General features: G+C 37.3%; 1 protein-coding gene across 1 annotated transcript in view; it reads left to right on the forward strand.

Annotated features, from left to right (window-relative positions):
• Window positions 1–4,759: 4,759 nt before the first annotated feature.
• GABRA1 (gamma-aminobutyric acid type A receptor subunit alpha1) overlaps window positions 4,760–27,632 on the forward strand; it is a gene marked incomplete at both ends in the record, with an annotated part of 40,380 nt that continues 17,507 nt past the window's right edge. Inside the window, 6 exons of the mRNA XM_082291780.1 lie at window positions 4,760–4,817; window positions 7,301–7,388; window positions 11,066–11,178; window positions 20,773–20,840; window positions 25,319–25,539; window positions 27,121–27,203. Coding sequence (XP_082147906.1) covers window positions 4,760–4,817; window positions 7,301–7,388; window positions 11,066–11,178; window positions 20,773–20,840; window positions 25,319–25,539; window positions 27,121–27,203 — 631 coding nt within the window. The remainder of the gene's footprint in view (window positions 4,818–7,300; window positions 7,389–11,065; window positions 11,179–20,772; window positions 20,841–25,318; window positions 25,540–27,120; window positions 27,204–27,632) is intronic.

Here is a 27,632-nt window from a genome sequence, read left to right on the forward strand (position 1 = left end):
CATCAGTGATCACCACTGGATTTACAAGTCTTGTGTAATCCCCAAAAGTTCCCAGTTGTGACCTTTGTTCTTTTTGGTGTTTTTTGTAAATTCCACAATGGGTTGTTTTAGAAAATAGATGAATATGCCATTCTTCCTTTCTGACACCAAACTAGAAATCCTATTATTATTTAGGAAAGAATACTCCATTTTTGCCTTTACAGATTAAACTTTGTGGTTATGTTTGGCAATAGCATGGCAAAGCATAATAAATTGTTGCCTCTGTGGATTAGAAAATCTGAGAAAATTGTCAGTAACTCTGTTTTCTGTTTGAAATACTGTACTTAAAGACTTTAAAGCTCAAGAGACAATCATCATCTCTGAATTTCTGGGCATCAGCTATTTTACATCTTTATTCCATTTTTAATAGATAATGAGTTCAAAGAAATGTCACTTCCAATTTTCAACACAGTTCTAGAAAGAACATCCAAATGTCTTTAATTGACATTGTAAGTGAGACTGACTCTGGAAATAGTGCAACTTGTTTTCATGAAGATTCTCAGTTGCATTTCCCTAAAAGTTTCTCTCTTTTTTCTCCCTCTACTAATTTTTTGAAGAGGAAAGAGATGATGAATAAAACCTTATTTTAAAATGAAAGAGGAATTAAAAGAGTGAACTGTTTTGTGTATCATTACTTGCCTTTTACAAAAACAAAACAAAAATCCACCACTAAGTGACAAGTATATGTCTTATTTTCTTTACTGTGGCTGTAAATTAAAGGAGGAAATAAAAGTTAAGCCATTGAATTTTTTTTATGTCTACTAAAGGGTTAACAACAGTGCTTTGATATATTACTGAAACATTAAATTGGAAATCAAATTGGAGTCATATATTTTACAAAATATTTCCATTTAATCACAAGAGCAGGACTTGTAAATAAGAGAGTTCAAAGCTTTGGAGCAGATGGTCTTTCTGTTTTAATTCTTCATCTGATCTGCTGTATGCCAGTAAATCTCTGAGTTTCATTTGCTTTATTCAAATCCCTTGGCTATTAAGGACACATTGTGTCAAAGCATTCTGCTGTGGAATTTCAGTTGTGTTATATATTCCTAAACTAAAATAAAACATATGCATATTTTGCATACACAAAGAACAACATGATAAAACCCACAAGACTGGAAAAATATATTCTTTTCAGGTGACCTATTTAAATAATATAGATACGTCTATGTGTATATATATCAAAGGAATAGGCCAGACTTCAAAAAGTGCTTACTAGAAATTTAAAAGCAAAAATAGTTCTAACTAGTTTGAAAATCTTTCTCTATGTCAATTTTAATCCACCACTTAATAAATATATTTTACCAAATTAGGATTCAATTGTTTTAACTTCACTGCTACTAATCACTTGCAATAACATCAGGGTTCAAAGCACTACACAGAGGAGTTGTGCCAAGCTGTTTAGATTTAATAATATTGTTTTTAAAGGATATAGTTCTACATTCCCATGTGACATGAAAGACATAACCTCTTTTGGAAAACTTTATGGAGTAATAAATCTGGCTTGAAAAAAAAAAAGTTAGCCTGACATCTTCCTTTTCCAAATGTGACCGTAAAACTGCAGAGATGCACATCACTTAGTATACTAAGTTACCTGGAGATATATGTTCAAAGGCATCTTTCCTTTCTCATTTGAACAATTTGTTCAAGAATGAAATCATATGACCCTAAGACTCACTGGCACTATGCACATTGCTATATATAGCTTGAGATTTCCAAAGATATCTTCTTAAGTTAGGTGCCTGAAATCCACAGATGGACTTCTTTGATAAATGCATTACCCTTAGTCATGTTTGGATTAGGTCAGTGGAATTCAGATGAAAAAGAGAAAAAGCAAGACACTTAGCTTTTTTCCTTCAAAAGAGCATTTTTGCTGGTAAAACCAATTCGTATTTATTTATTTATTTCTTAAGTATTTGTTTTGATAACCCAATCCATAATAAAAGAGCCTATCTGTTTGATATCATCCAAATATTCTTAGCCTTTACTATGGAATGACATTATAACTACGATAACAGCTTTTGAAAGGAAAAGAGAAAATCTGGGTTATATGTGAGCACTGATGGACAGGAATCTCAGCCATGGAGGAAAAATAGTTTTGTCCTACTTTCTGAGCAGATGTGAATTAGAGAGAGAATTAACAACTTTTCAATTTTAGGTCAATATTTTCACCCAGTGAGAACTCAGGAAAACATATAATCCTTTGGCACACAGCAAGTATGTCCATGGAGGCAAAGAGGCAAAGAACATCATGTGTAACCCTTGACACTTTAGTAAACTAAAAACAGTTGCCATTGTATATATACTAATTAAAATAAGTCAAGAAAACTATAGGATGCAAGGCTATGTCTCCTGGGCTCTGGAACTGCTTCAGCTTTCCACTTGCTCAGATTTAAGTGCACATAGGTACATGAATCTCTGTCCATTCAATCACCCACTTTTTAGCCCATCTTTCTGTCCAGATACCTATCACAGACACACACAAAGAGCAAATGTACTTACAACCTCTGTTCATGAGTAATGAAGGGGAAAATGAAATATTAAAGCTATGTTGAATATTTATTTATTTTTGCAAATACACACTATTCATCTAGAAAAAATAGTTTAAGGTCATTATAAGGATATAATTAATGCCCTATTGACAGGGGAAAGAATCTCAGCGGTTTTACAGCCACAAAATGTCCATGTCCTTTAATAAAAATTCATTGTGTTGTTTTTGTAAACTCAGGCGAGGGCCTCAGTTTACTTGTTGCTTAAGCAAAACTCTCTTGTGCTTCAGTGGAAGAACAAAAACATAGTAAATTGTGTTAGCTAAGAGCAAATGAAGGTGAAAATGTTGCATATTTAAAAACATCCCTCTAGGCACTAAGACTCTGTCTATGTAATAGTGATTTGAAAAGTCACTGCTTGTAATTTCCTTGGAAAGTGGGTAGGTTTTTCTGTTCCCTACTTCTCTGTGCACTGCTAACAGCCTTGAATCAAAATGAGATGAGCTACATTGGAAATGCCAAGAAACTAAGCAAAAAGTCCATTGCAAGCCTTTAAAATAACCTGTGGCTGTTCATCATTGATCATAATGACTGGGTAAAGTTGGTGCACCAGGGCACTCTGATAAGCAAAATTTCTATTCTCCTTGTGCTTAGGAAAATCATTGCAGTGTTTAGGCTGTTATGTCAGGCACTTATCCGAAATGATTGCCACCTTGGAAGTTACTGCCAGCCTTAGCTATGAATGTCATTGGTTTCTTGGGTCAAATCAAAACCTTCTTGTGCTGTTACAGAGACAAACAGATCATGCATTTCATGAGGATGCACAGAATGTGCAATATTTGATTTAAAAATCTGGATAAAGCTTGCAACAGATAGCTTAACTGTAATGCAAGATATCAATTCAGGTTATCTCTGACAAGATATATGGATTTTGATCTCCCTTGGAGCAGCATCATAGGAGGGAACAGAAACTAAATCAGTGATGGCATTGAGAAGAGGGAAAGTAGACGGTATTTGAAATCCAGTAGGTGCATATGATATAAAAAAATTCTTTTTTCCACCCCACAGATGCTGGTAGTGCTTTATAAGGAAGAGATACATTGATGAAGGACTTCATTTTATCTTTACATTAACCAGAGCAAGGACAGCTGACCACGTTGTGCTCGTGGCAGCAATGTCTGGCATCTCTGCAGAAGGCTTGGAGCTGGTGAAAGGCGCCTCGAGCTAAAGGGACCGTAACCTGTGCTGGGCAGGTGAGCGCTGCCTGCATTCCCCCGCACACCGACGCCTCTCCGGACCTGATGCATCCAACTTTCTCGTTGTTTCTCCGCAGAAGTGCCGTCGCCCGCCGGGCTCGCCCAGCTCGTTCCCACCTGAGGGGAGGAGGTCTGGATAGGGGTTAAAGTGACGTTAACGTGGGGCAGGACTGTGCCCCTCGGTCACCACGGGTGGGGCAGGGCAGGGCCACCGCGCGTGTTCGGAGAGCGGCTGAAGCTCCACCCGCCGCGGGAGCGAGCCAGGGGCTCCGCGGGCCCCGCCGGTGCCGGGAAATGTCCCGGCTCCGGTGCCCGGCGGGGCCCTGAGGGACAGCGGGACAGTGGGCAGGGGCTGGCAGCCCCCGAGCACAGTCCTCAGCTGAGCCCCGGGACCGCGTCGGGTGAACGTGGTACCTGCCGACTAAAGGCGTGTGAAAGTGGGGAAGAGCCGCCGGCTCCTGGAGCCTATCCATCTCCTACGGGTCTCGCCCAAAATGCGTGCTACCTACGTTTAATTAGTATTGCACAGCATCTCTGTCCCCGTCTGGTTACAGCCATGGTCTGCCGCCAGGTCCCTATAGGTGCATACAGCCTATAGGCACACGCTCGTAGTGCTGCATCCTCAATACCCCTGGCCAGCCTTCATTCATATTTATGCCTCGACTAAATACTCGATCAAAAGTTGAACGCTAACACAGATCGGTTATATTTTTCATGTACGACCCTTAAAATAGACTGTTTTGTAAACTGCAAGTGTCTATAAAGATGCTCAGCGCAGCCTCCCCCGGCCGCGCAGCCTCCCCCCAGTAATAATAATGCTGCAGATTGTAGAAGGATTTGAGTCTGCAGCCAGAGAGAAAGGGATTAGGGCGAGAGCACTGGAAGTTAAATTGTGCTGCATATAAAAAATGGGCGGATTGGTCTCTAGATGAGAGCTTGGTACCACCTTCCTTTCTAAAATAAAATCTCTCTGGCATGAAGTCACAGCCTATTTCACATCCGGTTTACCCTGGGACGTATTACTACTGTCTTGATAAAGAGAAAGCTTTTGTTGTGTAGCGGCGGTCGGAATACTGGGAAGCGAAATTTGGGTGCTGAGCCCGGAGGAGCGGAGCAGCGGCGGCGATGGCCGAGGCGGAGTGAGCGACGGAGCCGGAGCCGCGCAGCCTCCGCGCCGGCGGGCGGGCACCCGGCAGGGCAGCGCCGGGCAGCGGCGCCGCGGACCCGCGCCCGAGGGCTCCGGTAAGGGCGGCTGTTAGCTCGCACCCCCGGACGCGCGCGCGGGCACATACGGACCCACACGGACACACATCCGCACCCCTCCGGGCGCTCCCGGCTGCGGGCACCGCGTCTCCGCGCGCGGGCGGCTCCTCTCCCCTCTTTCTGCAGGTACCGCCGGGTCGGGGTGGTTTTTTTCCCCCTATCCCTCCAGCTTGAAAATCCGCAGCGATCGATGGGCATTGTCAATTATCTTATTTATTTATTTTTTAGCGCCGACTGATTTCCGCTGGTCCCTCGCAGAAAGGTTTTGGGTTTGGGTTTTTCCCTCCCGCGGGCGCGGTGGGAGGGGTGGCTGCTCCGGGCAGGGGGATGCAAAGTTGAAATGCCGGGAGGAAAACAAGTCTCGATTTGAGCCTCAGAGAGGAGCAAATCTCTCAATCTCTCACCGTGAGTCAAAATGCATCAAAATGCCCCCCTTTTGCCCCTGATTTTGTTTTTAATTATCCTGGTTTTTTTTTTTTTTTTTTTTTTTTTTTTTTTTTTTTTTTTTTTTTTTTTCTTCAGTGGGCGCTGCTGAAACGCTCCCAGAACCGTGGCTCTTGCTCCCATTTTGAATGGGAAAACCGGCGCTGGCTTGTCAGGCAGAGCGGGTGGGGGAGGCCGGGGGCTGTTGGGCTTTAACGCTCATTCAAAGTCTTAGTTAACATCTGCTTTTTCCAGCCGCAAGAAACTTTCCTTCTTCGGGATTTATAGTGCCTGGATGGGTTTATCGAAGCAGGGGGTGATGTTGGGAGGAGGGGGGCGAGCATGGAGCTCAACAGATCAAAATAGTTCAGAATAATTCACTTTCCTTTCTTTATCCCGAGGAGCCTTTTGCAAAGGCAGAAGTTGGCAGGACCGAGAGAAGGTGATTTTTGAAGCCACTGATGTTGTCTTTCCCTATGTAAGGGGGCCGATTACAGAGCAAGTTAAGATGCAGTCTCGTCCCTGAATATCTTTATCCACGCTTTCCTGCCACATCCAGCTCCTTCCTATCCAGTTAGATTAGCTCAGCTCCATTCAATGCTTATCTGATGATCATTTGGCTATAAAGGCATTAATTATATCTCATTGCTTACATACCGCTTTGTAACGGTATTTTATTGATTTAAATTGTCCCTGAGAGTGCACAGTGAATTGGGGAAGCTTTATTTAAAGCTACAACAACATTTTTATGTACGGTGCTTCATTTTCTTGGGCATGTAAAAAGCCCTCCAATTCACTGTTGGGGGAAAATGCAGGCTTCATATTTGTTAACCTTATTTAATGTAAGAAATCCTAAAAATCGGCTGTATCCCAGCACACATTGAATTGATACATAAAGGGACCTGCAACCTCTCCTGGGCAATTAGTTGAATCTGCCACACTGATTCCACAAATATCACCTAACTTTCTATTTTATGGTTTATTAGAAAGCAGAAGAAACTTTCTGAGTTGTGTTACTTTTTACTCAAAGGTAAACTGAAAGTAAGTCAGTGAAGTCTGGAGAGAGTACAGAAAATGCTTGGAGAGGAGGAAAAGGCTGCTAATGCAAAAACATTTCCTAGCAGCGTTCAGAGACTGGTAGAGATTTAGGAGATGATGTGTATGTCGTCAGCACATGGTTTCATTACTAATTGTGCCCTTTAGCCCTAAAGAAGTGCCTATGTAGCAGCAGATCACAGAGCTAGAATCTGCTCATTTTAGTCCTTTTCTGATGCTGTTATTTCAGGGAAGAGGAGGATTGTTGTATCTGTAGAAGAAAGTTGTTTCCGTCACACCAAAGCAGAGCAGTGGCTGTGAGGAAAGCATCACTTTCCCCAATCACACTACCATATACTGACACCTTCCCAGAGGTTTGGAAGGGCTCAGGCTGGTTCAAGTCAAACAAAAAACCAACTACATTTGGTTATCTGTAAATGCTGTGGAGGTGCCTTGAGACATTGTCAGCACAGGGGAAAACTGAGTAAGAATTGCCACAGGGTTTGGGGACAGCAGCTTTTACATGTAATTGTTTTTGTTAAAGTTCAATAGTAATGCAAAAAGAATACACCCTTACCACAAAATAAACCTCATCCTCAGTCTCTGGGTCTAAAAGTAAAAGGTAACCAGGAGAATAACCAAGGCCGTGCACCCTTATTCTGAATGCCATGAGCTCTACTGTTGTGAGGCCATTGCCTGACATCAAATTATTCTGCAGAAGTTTCCAATGTCAGATTTTTTTTCCCTAATACCTGTTTTAATCAGGGGGGATGTTAATGATTATTTTCCTTCTAGTTCCAGAGTCCACCATGAAGGGATTCCTGGTGCTTTGTGACTGCCTCTGGGCCTGGAGCCTTCTCCTGAATGCACTGACTGAAAGAAGGTGGGGAGATATTTTTAAATTTTTTCATATTTTAGGAACCTTTAATTTAGTGTAGCAGCATAAAACAAATTCTGCATGGGCTGCACTACCACTAAGTGTATTGGGGGAAGTTAATCCCTGTTCAAGTCCCAGCTAAATGTAAGGGAAGTTTAAAAGGAAACTACAATTTTTTTGCATGAAAATTTTTTGGTCAATATGGTGAAAAAATAAAGCAAAAGCTTTCTGAAACAAATTGAAACTAAACTAACTCTTAAAAACCTGTGCAATTTTTTTTCTATTCTTATGTAATGACTATTCAGAAATACAAGTTTCTTCAGAGGGAAAAAAAGTGTAATGAAGGGTTTTTTTAAATCTCATGTAAATGCTTTTAGTAACTTAATTGTGCCTGCAAGCAGAGGCATAATTTCACTTCTTTGTTGGTCGGGATTGTGTGCTTTCTTAGTAGTTGTATTGAAAATCTGAAGTAGACCTTCCTGGTGAAGGGAGATTGCTTGCATGAAGAAGAATTTGTAAGCTCAAAGCCCATGACAGTTATGTTTGAAAGACCATTCTGCACTTGTATTTGTGGAATATTTGTTGAAATAATAATCTAAAAATAACGTTAATTAAAGAACAATTTGTAATCATAAAACACCTCATCAAACAACTAGTAGCCTAACTAAAGACTATGAAGCAGTTTGAGGTATGCTTGAAGTACTGTCTCCAATTCAAAATTCAGTGAAGACATTTAAGAAGACTCTCAGATATATTTTTGTATTATAAAACACATTTAATATGCTTGAAAATGATGTTACCTAATGACCAGAAAGCAGTAGACTGTTGTTGTTGCCAATAGTGATCCCTAAAAGATCTATTTGTGCCTTGATCTCCACGGTTAGTCTTGTCTTCTTATGCATTCACAGTTCTAGAGGAACTTATTTTCTTACTGCCTTTGAAGATTTTAAATTTTTGTGGAGTGGGTGATTCATGTAACAGCTGCTGTATTGAATAATGTTTCAGAAACAATACATTTATTTTTATAATATATTAAAGGCAAGATTTGAAGTCTTCCTGAAGCACTTCATCTGACCTAGCTAGGGAATTTTTTGAAAACATGTTTATTCTATAGATGTGCAGGTTGTTAGTAATATCTATGCACAGATATTTATCGTTGCTGTAATGGGTGCATGTGCATTCTTAATGTGAGAATTAAAATGCACTGGACCAGAGTTTAAAAATCCGATGGTGTGTCAGGATTATAATGACCTGTAGATGGAGTCCCTGCACAGTTTTTTATGAGACTGGGGTTTAATGTGAAAACACAATTGCATACAGTCATATTTTTCTCAAAATGTACGCACCTTACAAGAAGCAGATGTGGGTTTAAAGCCATTTTGTCATAGCTAGTAGCCTTGCTTTCCCTCTGGAGTGCTGTGAATGCTTTATGATAAAAAACAATTGATAAATTAGATAAAGTGTGTGAGATACAGAAAGACAGTCTTCCCGTGTCACTCTTTTTATCATAAAAAAGCCCAGCAATAGGACTATTTTAATACGTGGTTTGAATGAAAAGTCACAATCACTCTGGAGTTACAGTCTAGCCCACATGTGCATAAATGTTCAGAATCTTCCTGTTGTGACCATATGCCAATTAAACCCAACCCTCATATGCCAATTAAACCCAGCCCTCATGGTGCTTTTTACCTTTGTTAAAATGGTGGGAAGAACAGGTGAGGGCACTGACAAATGTGACTCCCAGCATGGAAGTGGTGCACAGTATCCAACTGCGCTGCCTCCAGCCCATCTTCCTGATGCCTCCTCACAAACATACTCATTTATTTACCATTAACATTCTGAAGTGTTTTTGTGTCCTTTTTCCACCTTAATACTGATGACCTTCTGATATCCTTGAGATATGTATAAAGAGCAGCTTTTTTTCTGACAATGAGTGTTAATATAAAATTTAATCCACTGAAGGTCCTGTGTTGAAATTCTGGGGAAGCTTTATGAGGAAAGATCCTTTAAAAGATAAAATGCTGGCTACAGACAGCAGAAGAACTTGTTATTTGGTAACAGAGGAATCATAAAAAAAATTAGTATGTGTGACTTGAAATTCAACTGTAGGTATGATCAATAAATATAAATCAATTAATTTTTTTATTAAGTGAAGTTGTATGATACGGTTAGAGGAAATTCATAATGTTTTTTTTTAATTGTTAGGGATTTTGCCTTTTAATTGGAAATAGTGATTTATATGCATTAAAATACCACACCCTATGGAAATAAACCAAAAATTATTAAAACTTCTGTGGATGTCAGTGCTGAAACTGATTTAAATTTATAGTGTTAAATACTTAAACCTGTGCTGCAAAATAAACTTGGAAGCATTTCCAGAGTACCTATATTCAGAGCATCCTTCCTCCTTCTCTCTGTATTTGATCCAAGTGGAATGTAAGCGTAGGATACACAAAGGATGTCTGACTGATGCAGCACACAGAAAAATAATTTCATAGTTTAACAGAACCTGATCATTTCATGTAGCATCATATTCCTCCTGAGAAAGTCTTTGGTGGTTAGAGCAGGAAGGACTGGCAGGGAACCAAGAACCATGTACTCTGAATGGAGACAGGCTGACCAGTGGAAGAATCACTTCTGTCACTAGACCTGATCCTAAGAAGAAGTTTTGGTGCTGCACTGTTTCTCCAGTTCAGTAGTAATGTGTGCAACAAAATGATGTTTTGAAAAGCAGCTTTTAGCCCTGATGACTCCACTTGTTTGTAATGGAAGTCTTCCCAGCAATGAATGAAAAACCTCTACTGGGTTAGGATTTAATCTATCATGTAATCTATGATTAAAAAAATCATCTGTGGCAGAGTATTAGGTAAAGGTCTCAGATTTAAGAAAAAGGTTGATTCTTGTGTCATCTACAGCAGACAGAAACCCTTAAACCTAAGGATTTAATTCTGATTTGTATTGATGGAAGTTTAGATTTTGGTAGCTGAGTTCAAAGAGTTTAAATTTTATCCTTCTTCAAGTAAAATTTCAGGACCTTTGACTGAGTTAGAGACATACATAGGTATCTTTAAGGGAAGCTTTATAGACATGAGAGATTTTCATATCAACAGATGGTTTTGTTACGCATTTGAAAGGCAAAGATGGGGATATTCCTCCAAATATAACTGCTACCAAAAAATGAGAAATAAAAGCAAAATTATATGTCGATCTATGAAAATGCACACTCACTCAATCTACTTCTATATTTAAAAAGAAGATATCTCTATTTTTGTCAGTACTTTTCAGTGTTCTAAATTACTGTCTCTTTGTTTGTATGCAAACCGTTTATAGCTATTATGAATTAAACACATTACTCTTTGCTGACAAATGAGCATTTTCCTGAGAAAAACACATATTAGCACATTATAAACATTAAGGAGTAATGAGATAAACATTAAGGAACTAACATTCTACTTGCTCACCATTTATAGAGGGGCACTGATTTTTTAATGATTTTTAAAAACTTACAATTTAAGGAGAAAATGTAATCGTGCAAGAACTCTATAAAGCACTAGTCTTGTTATATGGAGGAGGTTATGTGACCATAGACCAGTATAAGCGAGATTAAATGGATTTTGGAATTACCATTTTCTAAGGTTATTGGTGGATTACTGTTTTTCAGTGTTAACTGTTGTGTATTTCAGCTACGGACAAACCTCATCACAAGATGAACTTAAAGACAACACCACAGTGTTCACCAGAATATTGGATCGTCTTCTGGATGGTTACGACAACCGCTTGAGACCAGGACTGGGAGGTGTGTTGTATTATGATTTTCAGTATTACATGCTGGATAAAAAATCAGTTAAAACATTATTATTTTTTCCATAATATACTTATTTAAATTCTTTTTATATATATATATAAAGTAATGCTGATACATAGCTTTTTTTTCCCAAAAGCCATGCCTTGCCTGTCTTTCACATACTTGGTTTTCTCACACTTGTACCTAAAAGAAGAAAATGGTTTGCAATTCAAGAAGACTGCTGAATGGGTAGTAAAACTTTGAATGTATAAAGAATAAAAGATAAAAAAATGCAACCTGTGACCTGACAAATGACAAGTTGATGAATGAGGCCTAAATAGCCCATATATCTATGACTATTTTCATAAAATGAATTGGGCTTTTTAAAGTGAAAGTATCAATCTAGATACAATCTAGTAGATTGTCTCAGAGAAGTTTTTAAGATTTTTTTTTCTACTTAGGTATGTAACAATTTGTTTCTGTAACATTTTTTTCTTCACAGTTTGGTAAAAATGCATTTATTTTTCTGCACTTGGTGCTGAATCCTGAGAAAGGCATAAAACCACATAGCAATTATGTCTTTATAAAAACATTGTTACAAAGCCTGGTCTTCATCAACATCTCTGTGTTCACTCTTTGAGTTGTTCTACTGTGACACGATCCCAAAATTGGGTCTTAAATGCTTACTGTTCACAAACATGGAAATTCTAAACAGACAAGCACAAATCTACAAATCTGTTCTTTCCAGTTCATGTAAAGGTTGGCTTTACTTCTTTCAGATTTTTTTTTCCCTTTTGGACCCTTCAGGTAAAATAAAACAGAGCAACCCCACAAAAGCATAGTTCAGATTGTTTTCCTTTAATCACTCTCAGAGGAACTGCAATATAAGGGGGTATTGCATTAAGAATTCTTGTATCATCTCCTGTGGATGAAATGGAAGGTAATTAAGCGTAAGGTTATTCTGTGGTTTGAGGCTACCATCTTGCAGCTGTTATTGAATTGTGAGCCAGGCTCCTCAATAAATTGACTTCACTGATTTTGAGGAATGGCTAAAGATAAAATTCTGTTCAAAAAGTATTAATTAACACATAAAAAAATGTCTTGGTTTGTAAATCTTTGTGTGCAATTTCAGGTAATATACAACAAAAGAGTAATTTTTCACTTTTTTCTACCAGTATTATTGCCTGCTTTCTTGTGAACCCTTGACCTAGGGTAGATAAATGCTCCTTTTTCTTTGTTTAATGGAACTGTAGAGTTCAGTCAGCTACTCTATCACAGTAAATAAAGCACAGAAGACAATAAATAAATGAGACTGTAAACTTTGTAGAGTCTGGTACATGTCTACAAGAAAAATCTGAGCGTATGATGATTTCCTATATGAGTTTTATAGCTATTTTGATTTGTTTAACAGATACTAGAAGAGAAAACAAAGGGAGATGCAGGGAAAGGATTTTCTCTAACTCTCTGGATTGCAATTTAGAGAACTAAGCACATCAGTATAAACTCTTATGTCTGTGTCTTTATCTATATGTTTCTGAATGCAGTCTTCAAAGGTGTACTCATGAAAGAATCATCTGGTCTAGTTAAAATTTACTCCTGACAGAAAGGAAATTAATCTCTTCACAAAGTTACATAGCAATTTGTATGGCTTTTGAAAGCAACAGTGAGTGATGGGAAATATGGGTTGGAGAGAAGGAAGAATTGAGTAATTTCTTTAAGGGTTAGAGAAGTTTGAATAATCTTTGCATCCTTCCTTTTTTGAACTGTGTTGCCTGCTCCTGCCTGTAACCAAGAACCTCAAATATCACAATTTTCCTCCTTCCCAGTATACTATATTTTCACAGTGTCAGTTCAGCAAATTTCTCTCTTACGTTTGTTAGCTTTGAACACGAGAAATAAGAGTACCATGGCTTTAAAAAATAATTCCACATCTGATTAAATTGTGGTCAGTAAATTAATGTTTTAAATCAGGTATAGTAAGAAGCAGATTTACTCTTTTAACTATTGTATAAGGCATTATTCAAAAGATATAAATTACAGATCTCAAAAACTAGAGACAAATACCTAGGCTGATGTTTTCGGTCCTGGTAGCAACTTATAATAAAGGATGTGCTCAGGAATTCAGAAATTCACATCTTCAATACCTTCTTCCTCAGGTATCTAAATCTAAATATGAGTGAAGCACCTCAGGATGACTCAATTGTGACAGTTGATTTAGATCCTTGGTATAATGGGGAAATGTATTCTGGAATGTTCTATGCATAAAAATATCCCGTGAGAAATCGAAATCAATATATCAAATGTAGCATGGGTTTTGGAGTCGGAAGTTCAATAGCTTTCCATGATATCACGACTTGTTACTGGAAATTTTAAAATGTATGGAAAAGCAGTGGTTTCATTTTTCTTCCCAACATAAGTGATGGTTTCTTGTTAAATATTTTGATCAGAACACAGTCTTTATCCATTCTGAAGCAAAAGTTAAGAAATCTACCAATGCTACAGCATTTTTAGATGTATAGAATTAGCTCTAAAACTCATTCCTTCCATATTAGCTGCAATGTAGCTATTTGAGAATTTAAGAGACCAGACAGCCTCCTTATATATTACGCTGATAAATGTTATGCTGTTAAGAACAGTGTAAATCTGTGTATCACTGAGTGCACTATAGCACTTTTCCAATCATCCAAAACGTCTGTTTTGTTCTTTCTATGCCTTCTGAGATACAGCAGATGAGGTAAAACAATGTGTGGTGTAATTACTTTGTCTTACGGAAAAGGGGACATTGCAGAAAACTCTGGTTATCCCGGTACGACCTCTCCTCCTGTAGTGCAGTTTTTACAAATTTCTACACCTACAGAAACAAAATTGTGTGCATGAACAGGAACAGAAACAGAAAAGAGACCAATTTATTTCTCACCTATGGGATAAAAGGGAGACGATAGAATTTCTTCAGTAAGATTTTTTGGTTTTCCTTCCTTGCCATTATGTGTATGCATGAAGAATTCAGTGATGAAAAGCTATCTTTTGTTACTGAAGAATTGTAATGAATTGTGAAAGGGGTTTGATCTTGATCTTGACTCTACTTATTTAGAGGACTAAATTAATCCTTTTTTGAAATAAACACCATGATATTTCTCAATTTCAAATTTGCAAGCATCCTGTTAGTGTGGTGAACAGTTTCACTGTTTGGTAGAACTATTCTGGTGCAGCTCATGAGGTACCATGAAGCCAAGAACAACCTTCTGGAGAGATCTCATTACAAAGATTTGTTGTAGGAGCTATAGTGTATATTCATGAGAAAGCCAGGGTAAAAGCTGGAGCATTAAGATAATGAAAAATTTAGAGGTGCTGAATTTTGAATTCCTCTTTGAGCATGCATAGAATAAGTGATAGATTAAAATTAACTCCACCCTTGCCTTTTTTAATATCTTCTTTTGAGGTATTACTTCAAAAGGGAAACTAAAATTCATATATGCTCCATAAAGAGTATGGGAATGGAAATTATCATTCATCAGATAACCCAATAAGGCCATATCTGAAATGAAATGAGAAACTCTGAACTTTTTACCATTAAACAAGGGGGAAAGAAGGAATTATTTCTCATTAACCAGAATATAAAACAATGGAATTGGTGACCCACAGGGAAAAATTATAGTGATTGAATATGCTCGTTATTCAAAAAAAGACATCATTGATAAAACTAATCTTATTCTTTTTTAAAAGAGCATGCAACACCATATTATGCATTAGCACATTTGCATTTCTTATCAATAATTATTGATATAAATTATATTATTTACTTGTTTTTCCTCCTTCGTGTGTGGGCTTAGTCACTTAGTCAGACACTGCTAGGAAATAGCATCTGTTGTACCCATCCATAAACATGAACAAGTAGTTACATTTAGTTATTTATGCATGGAAAATAGAATTTCCAAAATAAATGTAAAAATGTTGTGAATCATACTAGAGGACACCTATTGACTCTATGAGAGGATAATCATTTACAAAAAGCAAGGAGGAGCATTTGCAGAGAGTAATGTATTGAAGCTGAAAAGAGGAAATCATGTCAGACATTAGAGGGAAAAACCCAAGGGAAGTCATTGAGGTAATGGCATAATTTTCTGTGGGAACTACCTGGACTGTAGAACTAGAAGTGATCAAAATGGCTTAAATAATAAAGATGCTGATCTCTATTCAAAGACACAGTCCTGAAAAAAATGAAGGATCAAATGTGCTGGGAAGGAGTGAAATAAGAAAAAAAATTCACTTCAGTGTGTAGTGATGTCTCCTAGTGAAGCGCTGTGTCTAGATTAGGAGTTAAAAGAATTGAAGAGCAATGAAAAAGGGTGGGAAAAATAGGTTCCTCAGGTAAATGTATATGCCATTCCCTGTTCAGGGTTGTCTTCATGTGGGGCATAAAGATGATCCCTCGGTTGCCACCACAGCAGATTTGAAGTGCCACAGTGGAGACAGGGAAGACTTACTTAGGGCAGGTTGTATTTGGTGATGAGATTCATTAACATGAGATCAGGGGCAGCTACAGATTTTCTAAGACTTTCACGTTTTCATAGCACATCTCCTCTCCCTAAAACTAAAGGATACCACATGCTCTGGGGCCTTTTAAAATAGAATAATGGTAAATGTGGCTTATCCCTTTAATACAGAACAAACAACAATGGTTTGATTGATTTGACAGACCAGAATCTTCCTGAATTAAATTTGGTTTTATTGTTGGGTTGAATGCCCAGTAGATCACCCCAAGTAGATTATCAGCTTGAGTATTAAACAGAATTATACTTATTTTATGCTATTAGTAAAAGGTATTTATTGATGTCTCCTGTGTGATGTTTATCAAAATTGAGTGGGACTGCCCTTAAGTGGAACATCAGTCAATCTCAGGCAATTCTTTACTTCTGCAGAATGGAAGGGATGGGAAAATTAACCTCGCATGTTAATTAAATTTTAAGATTCAGTTGCATGAGAACATTACACATAAACATGATAAAATTTCCTCTTGGTTATTGAGGTCCAAATGGAAATTGTATTTTATTTTAACATATCTGAACTAATATAAAGTTTAGGGAAAATAAGGGGTTTGTTTGTATGCATAACCAAAAATTAAACTTAAGTGTTCCTCCTCTAAATGAAAAGACCTCACCCCCTACACATGATTCTGTAAGTAAAGGACCAGATGCTACACTTTGTAAAACTGAAGGGGCTGATTTTGGTCTTTTTTTTCCACTCTGTAGGCACCACACTAATGTAAAGACAACTGTAAAAAGTGTTAGAAAATCCTAGGAAAATTGATTTAATGAAGGAGTAGGGAAGTAGGTAGGATATGAGCAGGTAGGTAGGATACAGTTTTGAGCTGTTAATTGGCATGTGCAAGTCCCAGTAAATCCAGTGCAGGCTGCAGTGGGCGGTCACAGGACGGCTCCCTCTTCTCCCTTTTGGTCTCTACTCTTACTAAAGCAGCAGCACAAAATTCCTATGAGTGTATTTGTTGTGGTTCTTCAATCAAAACAGTTCACAGGACACAGATGGGCTGATTAGTCTAAGGTATCAAAATTCCTTTTGTTCAAAGCCAGAAGAAAGTCTCCTCCATATTAATAATTGTAGCACAGACGTACACAAGACATGCAGGAAGAACAATTGCATTACCAAAAAATGGAATTAACTTAAACCACTAAAACATGGAATTCAAATAAGCCTTGTGCTCAAATACCAACAGGTCATAAAGGAAAACAGTTAATGTATGGTCTCTCCTGATAAATAGGCTTATTTCCCGCTGTTTAAATAAATCTGTATTTCTTATTTTGTTCTCAATTTATAATCCAGTCACAATTCTAGCAATAATGAGATCCCTGGGAGTTTAAATCAAAATATTTATTGTTACTAATCTTGAGTTTACGCGAGTCTAGCATCATTAGCAAAACACGGTATTTGTGAACAGTAAAATTACAGTAGTTGATGTTGACTGATGCTTTCGTAGCTGTATGTGGATCAGTTGCCTAAAGCTGTGTTCCAGAGTGTCTGGGTATGGTATTCATCTGCTTTTTTGCTGCTCAGTAACTACTCAGACCCTGTGGTTGCCTTATAGTAAAACCAGTAAGTCATTAATAATTTCCTTAGGGTTTCCTACTTAAATAGTTACATGTTCTACAGATATCTCTACATTACTTACTACTGGTTCATGAGATAGACAGCATGATCAAGAGACATACTTAATGCATCTTTAGAACTGCTGGATTTCTCTTCAGCAATCCAGCCAGCTCTTGACCTGTGCCTGTTTTGGTCAATGACTAAGACTTTTCTCTAATTCTCAGTGAAGGTTTTGAAAATAACTCAGGATTTGTGGTTCCTGAAAAATGCATTCTGAGCATTTGAAGCACAATTTAAGCCTTCCCATGATAATCAAGATGCAAATTGAACATGGGTAACCTTGATTCTAAATATATATCCTAACTGTATGAGTAAACACATGTCCTGTGCAGGAATGACTCACAACTTCTGAAGCACTTAACAAAGCACAGTTGAATCATCTAATTAGTAAAACAGTAAACAAAAATTTCAAAACTTCCATATGATTTTGGAGTGGCTAATCTTTTTCTGTGTTGATACACACTTTTTCATTGGTCTTGAAAGTGAGGTACACACCAAAGGAAAAAAAAAATTGGTGGTTTGTATATTGGTTTATCTGCATTAGAAGTGATTAGGTGCACTGCAAAAGTGTAATCAGTGGGAAGACAACACAATCTCTTCTGAGTTCACAATCTGAATTTTCTAATTTTCATGTGATTTACATGCCACTTAAATTATTTTCAACATCATATAGAAATAAAAAGCATTATTTTTTCACTACCTTGGAAATCTTCCTTCTTGGTGCAAAAGTCTTAAGTCTCTGTTTTGTGTCCTCAAGTGATTTCTTTAAGCTTCAGCCTCTCTTCTATGACTACTTGTCTCCCAAAGCCAGAATTGAGGATAGCACAACATGGATTGCTGCTGACTCAAAGAGCATATTCTGTGTTTGTGCAAGGCAAACCAGCTGAATCATATTAAATAGAGCCTTGCTCAGAGCTGAGACTCTTAAGGAGCATCCTTTTGCGTCTGAAGAGCTTCTAGAATCTTCTCTCTCCCAAAGTGCCTCAGAGGAAAGAAGACAGAGGGGTGGGGAAGAACGATGAAAGATATAAAAGCTATTTGAGATTCACTTTTCAGTATTTAAAAGGCCAACAGATTTCAGGATGGTATCAGTTTCTCAGTCTTAAGAAAAGGCAGCTGGATTTGGTAGCTGGAGTCCATTCAGCAAAGTTTTACTGGACCCTGTGAAATCTCCATGTCCTTTTTCTGCCCACTATTTCATACATGACCATAGCCTCTTGAGTTTTTGTGACAGTGATGGGTTGAAAGACAGAATCCTTTCCTCTCAAGCCAAGTAATTTCTGAACAACCATATGCCTTTTTCAGTTCCAGAAAGTCAAATTCTCACCATGAACTTTTTTAAGTCCAGAGACCACTAGATGTCAAGAAAATACTGAAATTTCTTTAAGTCAATTGCAAAGTTTGTAAGCAACAATGAGGTCCCATATTAATTCAACTGGACACCTAAGGAGGAAATTTCACCTATCCAGTGCTTTTCTCAATACTCACTGTACTTTGTACATGTCTCAGTCACAGATATAAAGAACAAAAATAATATTAAGCAGTTCATCCACAACCCAGTATTTTACTTTCCTAGATTGTGAATAATAAATTGGAAATTTCATCCTTTTTATGAGTCCTGAAGATTAATATTGATACCACATAATTTTTGCATTAATTTATTAACAGATTATGGGTCATCCACTGCATTTCTAGATTGACAGTAGAATCAGATCTAATATTACTTCTTGATTTTTGCTGTCTCTCCTATATTTTACTGTATCTATACTAGATATTTATATGAATTCTTTTCTGGTTTTATATATTTAGAAGTTGCACACTTTTTTTGAATGAAAGACCTGTATGAGCATTGTGGAACACTGATTCTTATTAGAACTTTTGCACAGATATAGAAATGTATATTGTAACTGGCTGTTTAACGCTGATTCCTTATTTTATTTCCCTTCAGTCTAAATTTTCTTGTCAGATGAATTAAATCATATTTAAGTAGGCCAAAGTCTTTTGAATTCAGAGGGTTGTATTAAATTGGGGGGGGGTTTCATTAATTATTTTACAATATTTAAATAACATTATACAAATAGCTACCTATATATTTATTAGTCTTAGAAAAAATTTGTCTGCTGCATGTCTGCTTACTATACATGTACTATTGTATTTTCTTTAGGATTACTTTTAATATTCCAGATTGCTCAATTTATTTATTTTTTGAAAGTTATTTCAGAAATGCACACATTTGAAACTTCTACCAAAATCCCCATGCTGACTCGTGAATCACAATAGTAAATGTATTCAGTAAATGCATTCAGACTTATGTCACCGTAACTTTGGAAAGCTGATGGGGTTAGCTCCACTCAACACTGCTTGGATTCCTGCCTCCAGGTGGTGTTACTCCCTGCAGCTATATTTAATTCAACAGGGTTATTTTGATATATGCCATCCTGGGTGAATATTTTGCTGTGTGTGCCCTATAAAATACCAGTATGCTCAGAAGTGACTGATCCTGTGTGTGTGTAGAGGGAGAGGAGAGGAAGGGGGGAGGTGAAGCCTGGGTCTTTCTCAAAGGCTCTTTTGCCAGTCCATCTACAGAAGTCGGATGTTTGATCTCTTTCTTGAGATCAACACCAGTTTAGGTGTCTCAACACCTGTGACCACTAAAGTCACTAGTTTCTTCTGAAATGTCCAAAGGCATTGTGCCATGGAGCAAATGTACATCCTGGAAACCACAGAGGAGTCCAGCTGCATGATACAGCATATACATATAATCTGTGTTATGTACATGTTACAGATTTCTGAAGTATTATTTATACTAATCTATCATTGAGGCTTATAGGACTGGAGAGCTCACTTTCAAAAAACATTTACACAGATTATTTCAGTAGGGAAGTTTAGCTGATGTTTATTTGGAAAAGTTTAAACTCCTTTTTGTTTATTGACGTAAAGGGTAATACAGCCATTTCTAACTCATACCAATAAAGTATATTCATGTTTGTATACACCATAATGTATTCTCTCTTTCTTTCTTCTATGTTCTTGTGTCCCAATACAAAATACATAACTCGCAAGCCCAGGGTTAATTATTAGAGACCTTATTTTAGTTTGCCCAGAAACTGAGTACCCAATGAGATTATAGAGCACTGGTTATAGTGTCAGACAAGATGATTTATCAAATAGTGAAAAGATTTCCACAACAGCATAACTGCAGCTGCTGTACTGTTACATCTCAAAAAGTTCTGTGGAAAACCTCTAATAAAAAAACTGTTGCTGACAATACTGACTGTGAAATTACATCTAGAAGCATTAAATTACCAGGCCCATATTGCAGACCAATTTCAGAATGGCTAATCAAAGCCAGTAATTTTTCTATTTATTGTGAGAATTGGTAGTGGCTAGATCTAATGAAGACTGTTGATAGTCACTCACTGTCATAATTTCCTGCTTCATCAGAGCGTGTAACTGAAGTGAAAACTGACATCTTCGTCACCAGTTTTGGGCCTGTTTCAGACCATGATATGGTAAGTGATGGCCTATATTTCTACAGCACTCATTTTCTCTTTTTTTAATTTGGAGGATGAAAGATCTATGCAATAACTTATTTACCCCTTTTAAGGCTGGGCTTTCTTTAAGCCCTTGATCCAAAAATGCCATCAGCTTTTATGTGCTACCATTCCTGCTGTTGTCCCTGCATTTAAGTGCCCTGAAATTAGAAGCCTCAGTGACTTTAATAACATGATTTAACAGACTTTATATTTGCTACATAATATATTATGAAATGCATTAGGGTTTGGATCAGTATTCTTCTGAGAGTGATTGCTTAGGTCCTTGCTGGCACATCACTGATCCAATTTGCCAAGAAAGATGATCATCTTAAAACACAATTAACACACCTACGGTATGACATCTGTACAGTCTAACCTGCATTTTTATATTAAAAGCTACTGATCAATGGAAAGTGAATTTCCTAGATCTTGGCTGCTAAAGAGAGAAGAGAAGATTAATGAATTAGTGTCACTTCTTTACGGAATGAATATTAAAATCAAATTGCTAGATAACTGCAGGGAATGGAGAAGTTCAGAAAACTGAATGAAGATGCTGTGAGCCCTGGTCTTAAGAGATATTAAGAGTTGTGTAGAAATACGGATGAGGTACTTAAAATTTTGCATATAAATGAGGTTTGCACAAGGACATTGCTACTGAGAGGGAAAGCCTGGTCTGCAGCCACCAGTATCTGGTGGATGCTGTGAATGCTAGAAACATCCTTATTAATTTAAATGAAGAAATGAAAGCAGTTCAAACTTGTAGTTGGCTACATTTAGCTAAATACACTTACCAAAAGAAAGATTAAAAAAAAAAAAAAAAAAGGAAGAAGAAAAAATAATTAGAGGAAAGGAAACAAGTACCATTTCTTACTACAAAATTGTCGGCTGCTTAATTTGAACTAAAAATGTAGACGGGCCTTAAACACCAGGTTATTACAAGTTTCTGACTACTCAAAACAATATTAAGGAATGGAAAACCAGAAAAAGTAACTTTTACAAGACAAGTTTATTTTTCTAAGTGAACTTTATGAAAAGACACCAGTTTTTGATTGCTCGGAAAACAGCATTCATAAAACTACAGTCAAATTTATAATTGCAACCAGTGTCATGATACCCATACCACACTGACTCCTCTTTTTCAGTCAGTTAAACAGGAGAAGGAACCCATCATCCTCTTAGTAAAGTGTGTGGCAAAGAAACACAGAGGCAAGTGTTCATATGTTTTGAAAACTAAAGAATTCACAGAAAAGTATTTAGTCTAAAACTCCTACTCACCTCCCATAAAAAGTAGCATGTGCAGCCTACTCATGTTAAATCTTTTGCTTGAGGAACTAGGTGTGAAATCAGAGACAGAAAGATAAATTAAAGAGTTTACCAGAATGCAGAGTTTATATTAATTTCACTGCACACTTAGTGCAAAGTCCTCTGCATATTACAGGTTGGTTGCAGACATCCTCAGCTGAGGGCTCCCCAGATTCCCCCTGTGTTGCAGCCCAAACTGTGGGGTGTGGGAGGCTGCACAAGCAGCGGTTTCGGCAGGCAAAGGGAGGATGTGCTGTGTCTGAGCCCGGGCTGGGGCTGAGGCTGGCCAGGGGCTCTTCCAGCTCACACTGAGTGTAAGGAAAGCACAGCCACGCTGAGATGCCGGCACACTTCAGCCATCTGTTTGCAGGGAGCCAGTGAGGCACTTCCATGGATAAATCAGGGAGTGCGTGGTATTCCTACCCACTCTCAATACACTCTTCTAAGAGCAGCATAGATATAACCTGTTATTCTATAAAGAGACTGTCCTGGCTTGTTCTTGTGAATAAAGTTAAACAGGAGAAAAGCACTTTCTAAAATGAAACCTTTTTATGGAAGAACTTTGCAGGTTTTCAGGCATGTTCACATGGTGGATTGAACTGATCAACAGCTATTTGGCTGTTCTCATAAAAATCGGCATTTTTGTGAATTTTTTTGAAGTGTATTATTTGGAATAAGAAGCATTTTAAAATTAACTTTTTCATAAAGACAGATTTTTTTTTTCTAGTAACCCTTCATTCCCAGTTTTTCTGTACTGTAAGCTTTTCAGGAATGATTATCTGTCTTGCTATCTTCCTGTACAGCACCTCATGTAGACCACAGAGTGGTCTGTGAATAAAAAAATCTCCAGGTAGAGGTATTAGAAGAATAAATTAGAGAACATTTAAGTCAAAAATATTCAATACCATATAATTTATTCAAATTGCAGATAGGAATCTTCTTTTTTTAACCTGCACACTATGGAATGAAGAGTTTCCGCTGCGGAGAATTAATTCCAACTTCCATCTCACTCATATGTTTGAACATAGGCCACTGCTATTGTACACAGTCTGGAGAAAATCCTTCTGCTCCCTTGTTCTGTATGTCCCCCTGCTGTAGAAGAAAGCCCTAATCAGAGTATCTGACGGCTTGTCCCTAAAGATCAGCTGTCTGTCAGGATCCATTTGAGGAGAATTAATGTACATGCTAAAGTGGGTAGTGAAAGCTGAAAAGCTGAGATATCTCAGCCAAAATTAATTCATTCTATATAGTGCGATGGCCTGGGACAGGGAAAGATTCAGTCTGTGCCAGGCATGACCTGTCAGCTACTTTTTAGTTGATTTTTATCTTAAGCTGTCAGGACTGTTATCAAATCTTTCTGACTCCTTGTCCTTTTCCAGCAAATGAACCTTGTGTTTGTATAAAGTGAAAAGCCATACTCTCTTTTCTCAACCTATTCCACCTCCCACTCACTTCCTTTGCAGTTGAAAGAGAAAAAGGGAATGGCTAACATGCACGCTGAAATATATCACCTTCTGGGCATGTCTTTTACCTTTCCCATGTGTGTAGGAGGAAATGTTCTTTGGTGCTAGTAAAACATGGAGGAAATCCAAAATTTTAATGGTTGATACTGTCTTTTACACCTCCTTCTCTCCTACTCTGCTGCACACCTGGGACAGGATTTTGTCACAATTCAACATAAGGCCGTGACCCAGCAAAATTCTGAAGCAAGTAATTGGTTACAAGCGCAAACTGCTTTCACTGAAGCTGAATAAATTCAGGCTTCAGCAGTTCACTGAGCAAGTGATTAAAAAAATGGAAATACAACTAAGTATGCACCCAAATGATTCACAGGTCTGGGATATAAATAAAATAAAATAAAATTTAAAAATCCACCAAATGAACCCGAAATGATAACACCCCATGTAACTACATTTCCATGTCAACAAAAAATTTATTCAGGCATTTCATACCCTAAAAGCAGGAAAAATACACATCAGTAAGAATCACCATTTTTTCTTGCTAATGGTTGCACAAGGAATAAACAGCTCAAAAGTGCTTATGTAGTATAGAGTGTTGCTGGTTGTTAAAAAGAAAAAACCACAAATCTAAAGGAATTTGCTGTGGAGGCATTTTGCATACTCCTTTCTGAATGTTCTTCTTTACTTGCATGTGTATCAGGACAGCTCTTTTCATGATAGCTCTGTGTGCCTTCACACACGGAAGTTCTCTCTATTTCAGGATTTGTCATCTCCATTGGTGGGACATCTCAGCAAAGGTTCCATTTCTCAGCCAAAAGAGTCTCATTCAGGGTAATTTAGAACCACATTTAGATAACTGCTTTTGATGTTTATCACAATATCAAAGATGGAAGGGGCAGGATAATCCCATACTGAACTCCCATGTCAGGGTGGAATTTTTCCTTAGGAAAATGCTATATTGCACTGCATTCTGTTTTTCACATTTTCACCACACATACCTCTATATTTTGTGTAAAATATTCCAACATATCTTTCTTACTTTCTTTCATATTTCTTTCATATTGTAGTGAGTGTTGGTTGTTTTGGTTGTCCCCATGTCCACTGCTTCTCTCTGCACTGGCCCAGTCCATGTGGAATCAGATTGTAACTTTTGGCCCAAAGCTGTCCTCAGCTTGTGCTCTTTGTAGTCCAATGATTTAGCCCAATGCACCGTTCCACATCTCATCAATGAGACCACATAATTTAGTGAACTGTGAACTTTTTGCAGGTTGATTACGTGTTTATGCTAACGAGACTTTTAGAACAAAAGGTCCAGTCTCACAAGGCTTATTTTACTCTGACACATTTCCTGTGCCACGCATACTGGCCACCCAGCTGCAGCTTTAAATTACAGTTTAAGTGGGAAAAGGGTGAATTATTTTGTTTCCATTTTATCATATCTAACTCATGTGCAAATTTTGAAATACTATTCTTCCTGATGTTTATTCTGTTGAACACAGTAATGATACTGTAACTGTTTAATAACCAGCCTTAGGTACATTGTAAGTAATACAGAAAAAAAACATTCTGCTTATGACGAATTTCATTAATAGTCATCTTGCTTCTAGGGAATGGTAAGAACACACTTTTCAAGTTCTCATATTGCAAGACATGACATCCTAAATATTTCCCTTTTTTTCTGAATTGATGTAGGAATACACTATAGATGTATTTTTCCGCCAAAGCTGGAAAGATGAGAGATTAAAATTCAAAGGACCTATGACAGTTCTCCGGTTAAATAATTTAATGGCCAGCAAAATTTGGACACCTGATACCTTTTTTCACAATGGAAAGAAGTCAGTGGCTCATAACATGACGATGCCAAATAAACTATTACGAATTACAGAGGATGGGACGTTGCTATACACAATGAGGTGAGCCCTAAAAATTACATTGTTCATTTAGTTTTACAATTTAACTTGTGAAAGCATATTTTCCAGATAGGAAACTGGTTCCTTTTTGAGCATAATTTGATTCCTGCTTAATAATTATTTTCACAATAGACCTTGAGATGATGGGCCAACTGAGCTGTTTGCAGTGTTTATTTTTCCTCTCCTGCTGTGCTACCTCTATAGTCCTTGGATGTGTCTTAATGCTTGCATTTAAAAGAGTTCTTATGGTATTAGTAATCCATCAGTTTGCAGAGGATCTTAATCTGGCATTGCTTTCAAGGATTCCATAAGCAAGTATAATAAAACCTGAAAGTTTAATATAATCTGTACTCCTAAATTGTGTGCAAGAGTCTTTAATCTTTGGATCCCATAGAAAGCTGATTCTAACAACTAACAGATGCACACAGAATTCATTGACCATTCTTAATATTTCTTGTGCTTGGGATTATAAAGCATGACAGCATAAAAATAGACATTTCTTATTCCATTGATTAAAGCATTTGGAAAGTTAGGAGAAAAAATTATTTTTGTGCTGACAGCATTCATTGGAAATATATTATTCTCTTCATGGATAACTGAACTTTACCTGTCCAGTTGAGTTAATAAATCCTTTTGAAATAATGATGATATACAGTCATGTAAACATCCTGGATTAAAAACCTACAAATTAAAGAATGAAAAGAACAGTATGTTGTCTCTATAGAGCTGCACATCCCCCCTTTATGTCTCCCATGGAATCAAAACAAGGTATAAAGGGATTCTGTTGACTTCAAGTCAAAATGGATAACTTAGTACACAGGTAAACATTGAGTTTTCTTTAAAAAATTTTAAAGATGTTTTTAAAATCAGAGCAAGGGTTTGGAGAAAACAAAGTCTCCAGGCATTTGGGATGTTCAATTTATTGTGCAACATCTTTCAAGACTGCCTAGACTGAAGCAAAATCTGCTTGGCTGGTAGCTACACAAGCCTAGGTCAATCAATTTTTCTTGTCTTTCTAAATGCTCAGCTGTTAGAGATTTAATCCACAGGAGCACTACCGTGGCAGCATATTGTTCACACGTGTCTCTTCTTTTGATCATAAACATTTCTATTTCCTCACTGTAAAGACAAGTGCCTTAGTGCAATCTTCTGCCTACTATTCAAGTACTACTGTTCACTCCTTGCTGATGTGTGGTATGTGACTGTTTCCAGTTCATTTAATCTCTTTTGTTGAGAAACATGTTCACACTCAAGCTGATAGCAATGAAATGATTTCAGCAAATGTCTGAGCATCCAGAGTGGGCCAATTTAATGATGGCAGCAAGGAAGCAATTGCAGTTGCTAATAGATTTTAATACTCACACCAAGTTAGAAGCCTGAGACTGCCTCTGATGTACTGCGAGGAAGGGCAGAGGGGCAGAGCAGTTGTACCCCTAGCCGGGCAATTCAGGTCCCTTTGTAACTGCTTATGAATCACATAACATGTACTGTGCTATACTTATGCTATGTATCTTAATAGAAATCTATTTGCTATTTCTATGAAACTAGAATAAATGTATCCTTTTGCTCATTAATCCATTATAGATTGACTGTGAGAGCAGAATGTCCAATGCATTTAGAAGACTTTCCTATGGATGCACATGCTTGCCCCTTGAAATTTGGAAGCTGTAAGTTTATTTTAAATTGAGGTTTCTCCCTTTTTAGGCCACTTTAAAAGAGTGTTTTGCAACTGAGAAAACCTCAAGGTTTTAATCTTGTGTATTTTTCACGTTTTTGTCAGGATTGTATTTTTATTCTTTTATATATATATATTTAATATAAAGTATATGTATTATATATATATATTTAATATATATATATTTACTATAATGGAACTCTTTTATTTGTCTTAAATATCCTACAATGTGATGCCTGGACATTCACAAAAGATGAAAATGACAGTGCTTTAAGTAGCTAGAAGAGTAGTTTGTCACATAGAAAATGCTGTTAATCTTACAGTTGCTTTGTTTTGTTGAAACCTAAAGTTGACCTAAAGTTAAAGAAAAGTAGTACACGCCATGGATAACTGAATTGGTTTAGGTGAAAACAGTTCTGCT

This window comes from Coloeus monedula (assembly GCF_965178545.1).
Source record: "Coloeus monedula genome assembly, chromosome: 15".
NCBI classification, from domain to species: Eukaryota; Metazoa; Chordata; class Aves; order Passeriformes; family Corvidae; genus Coloeus; species Coloeus monedula.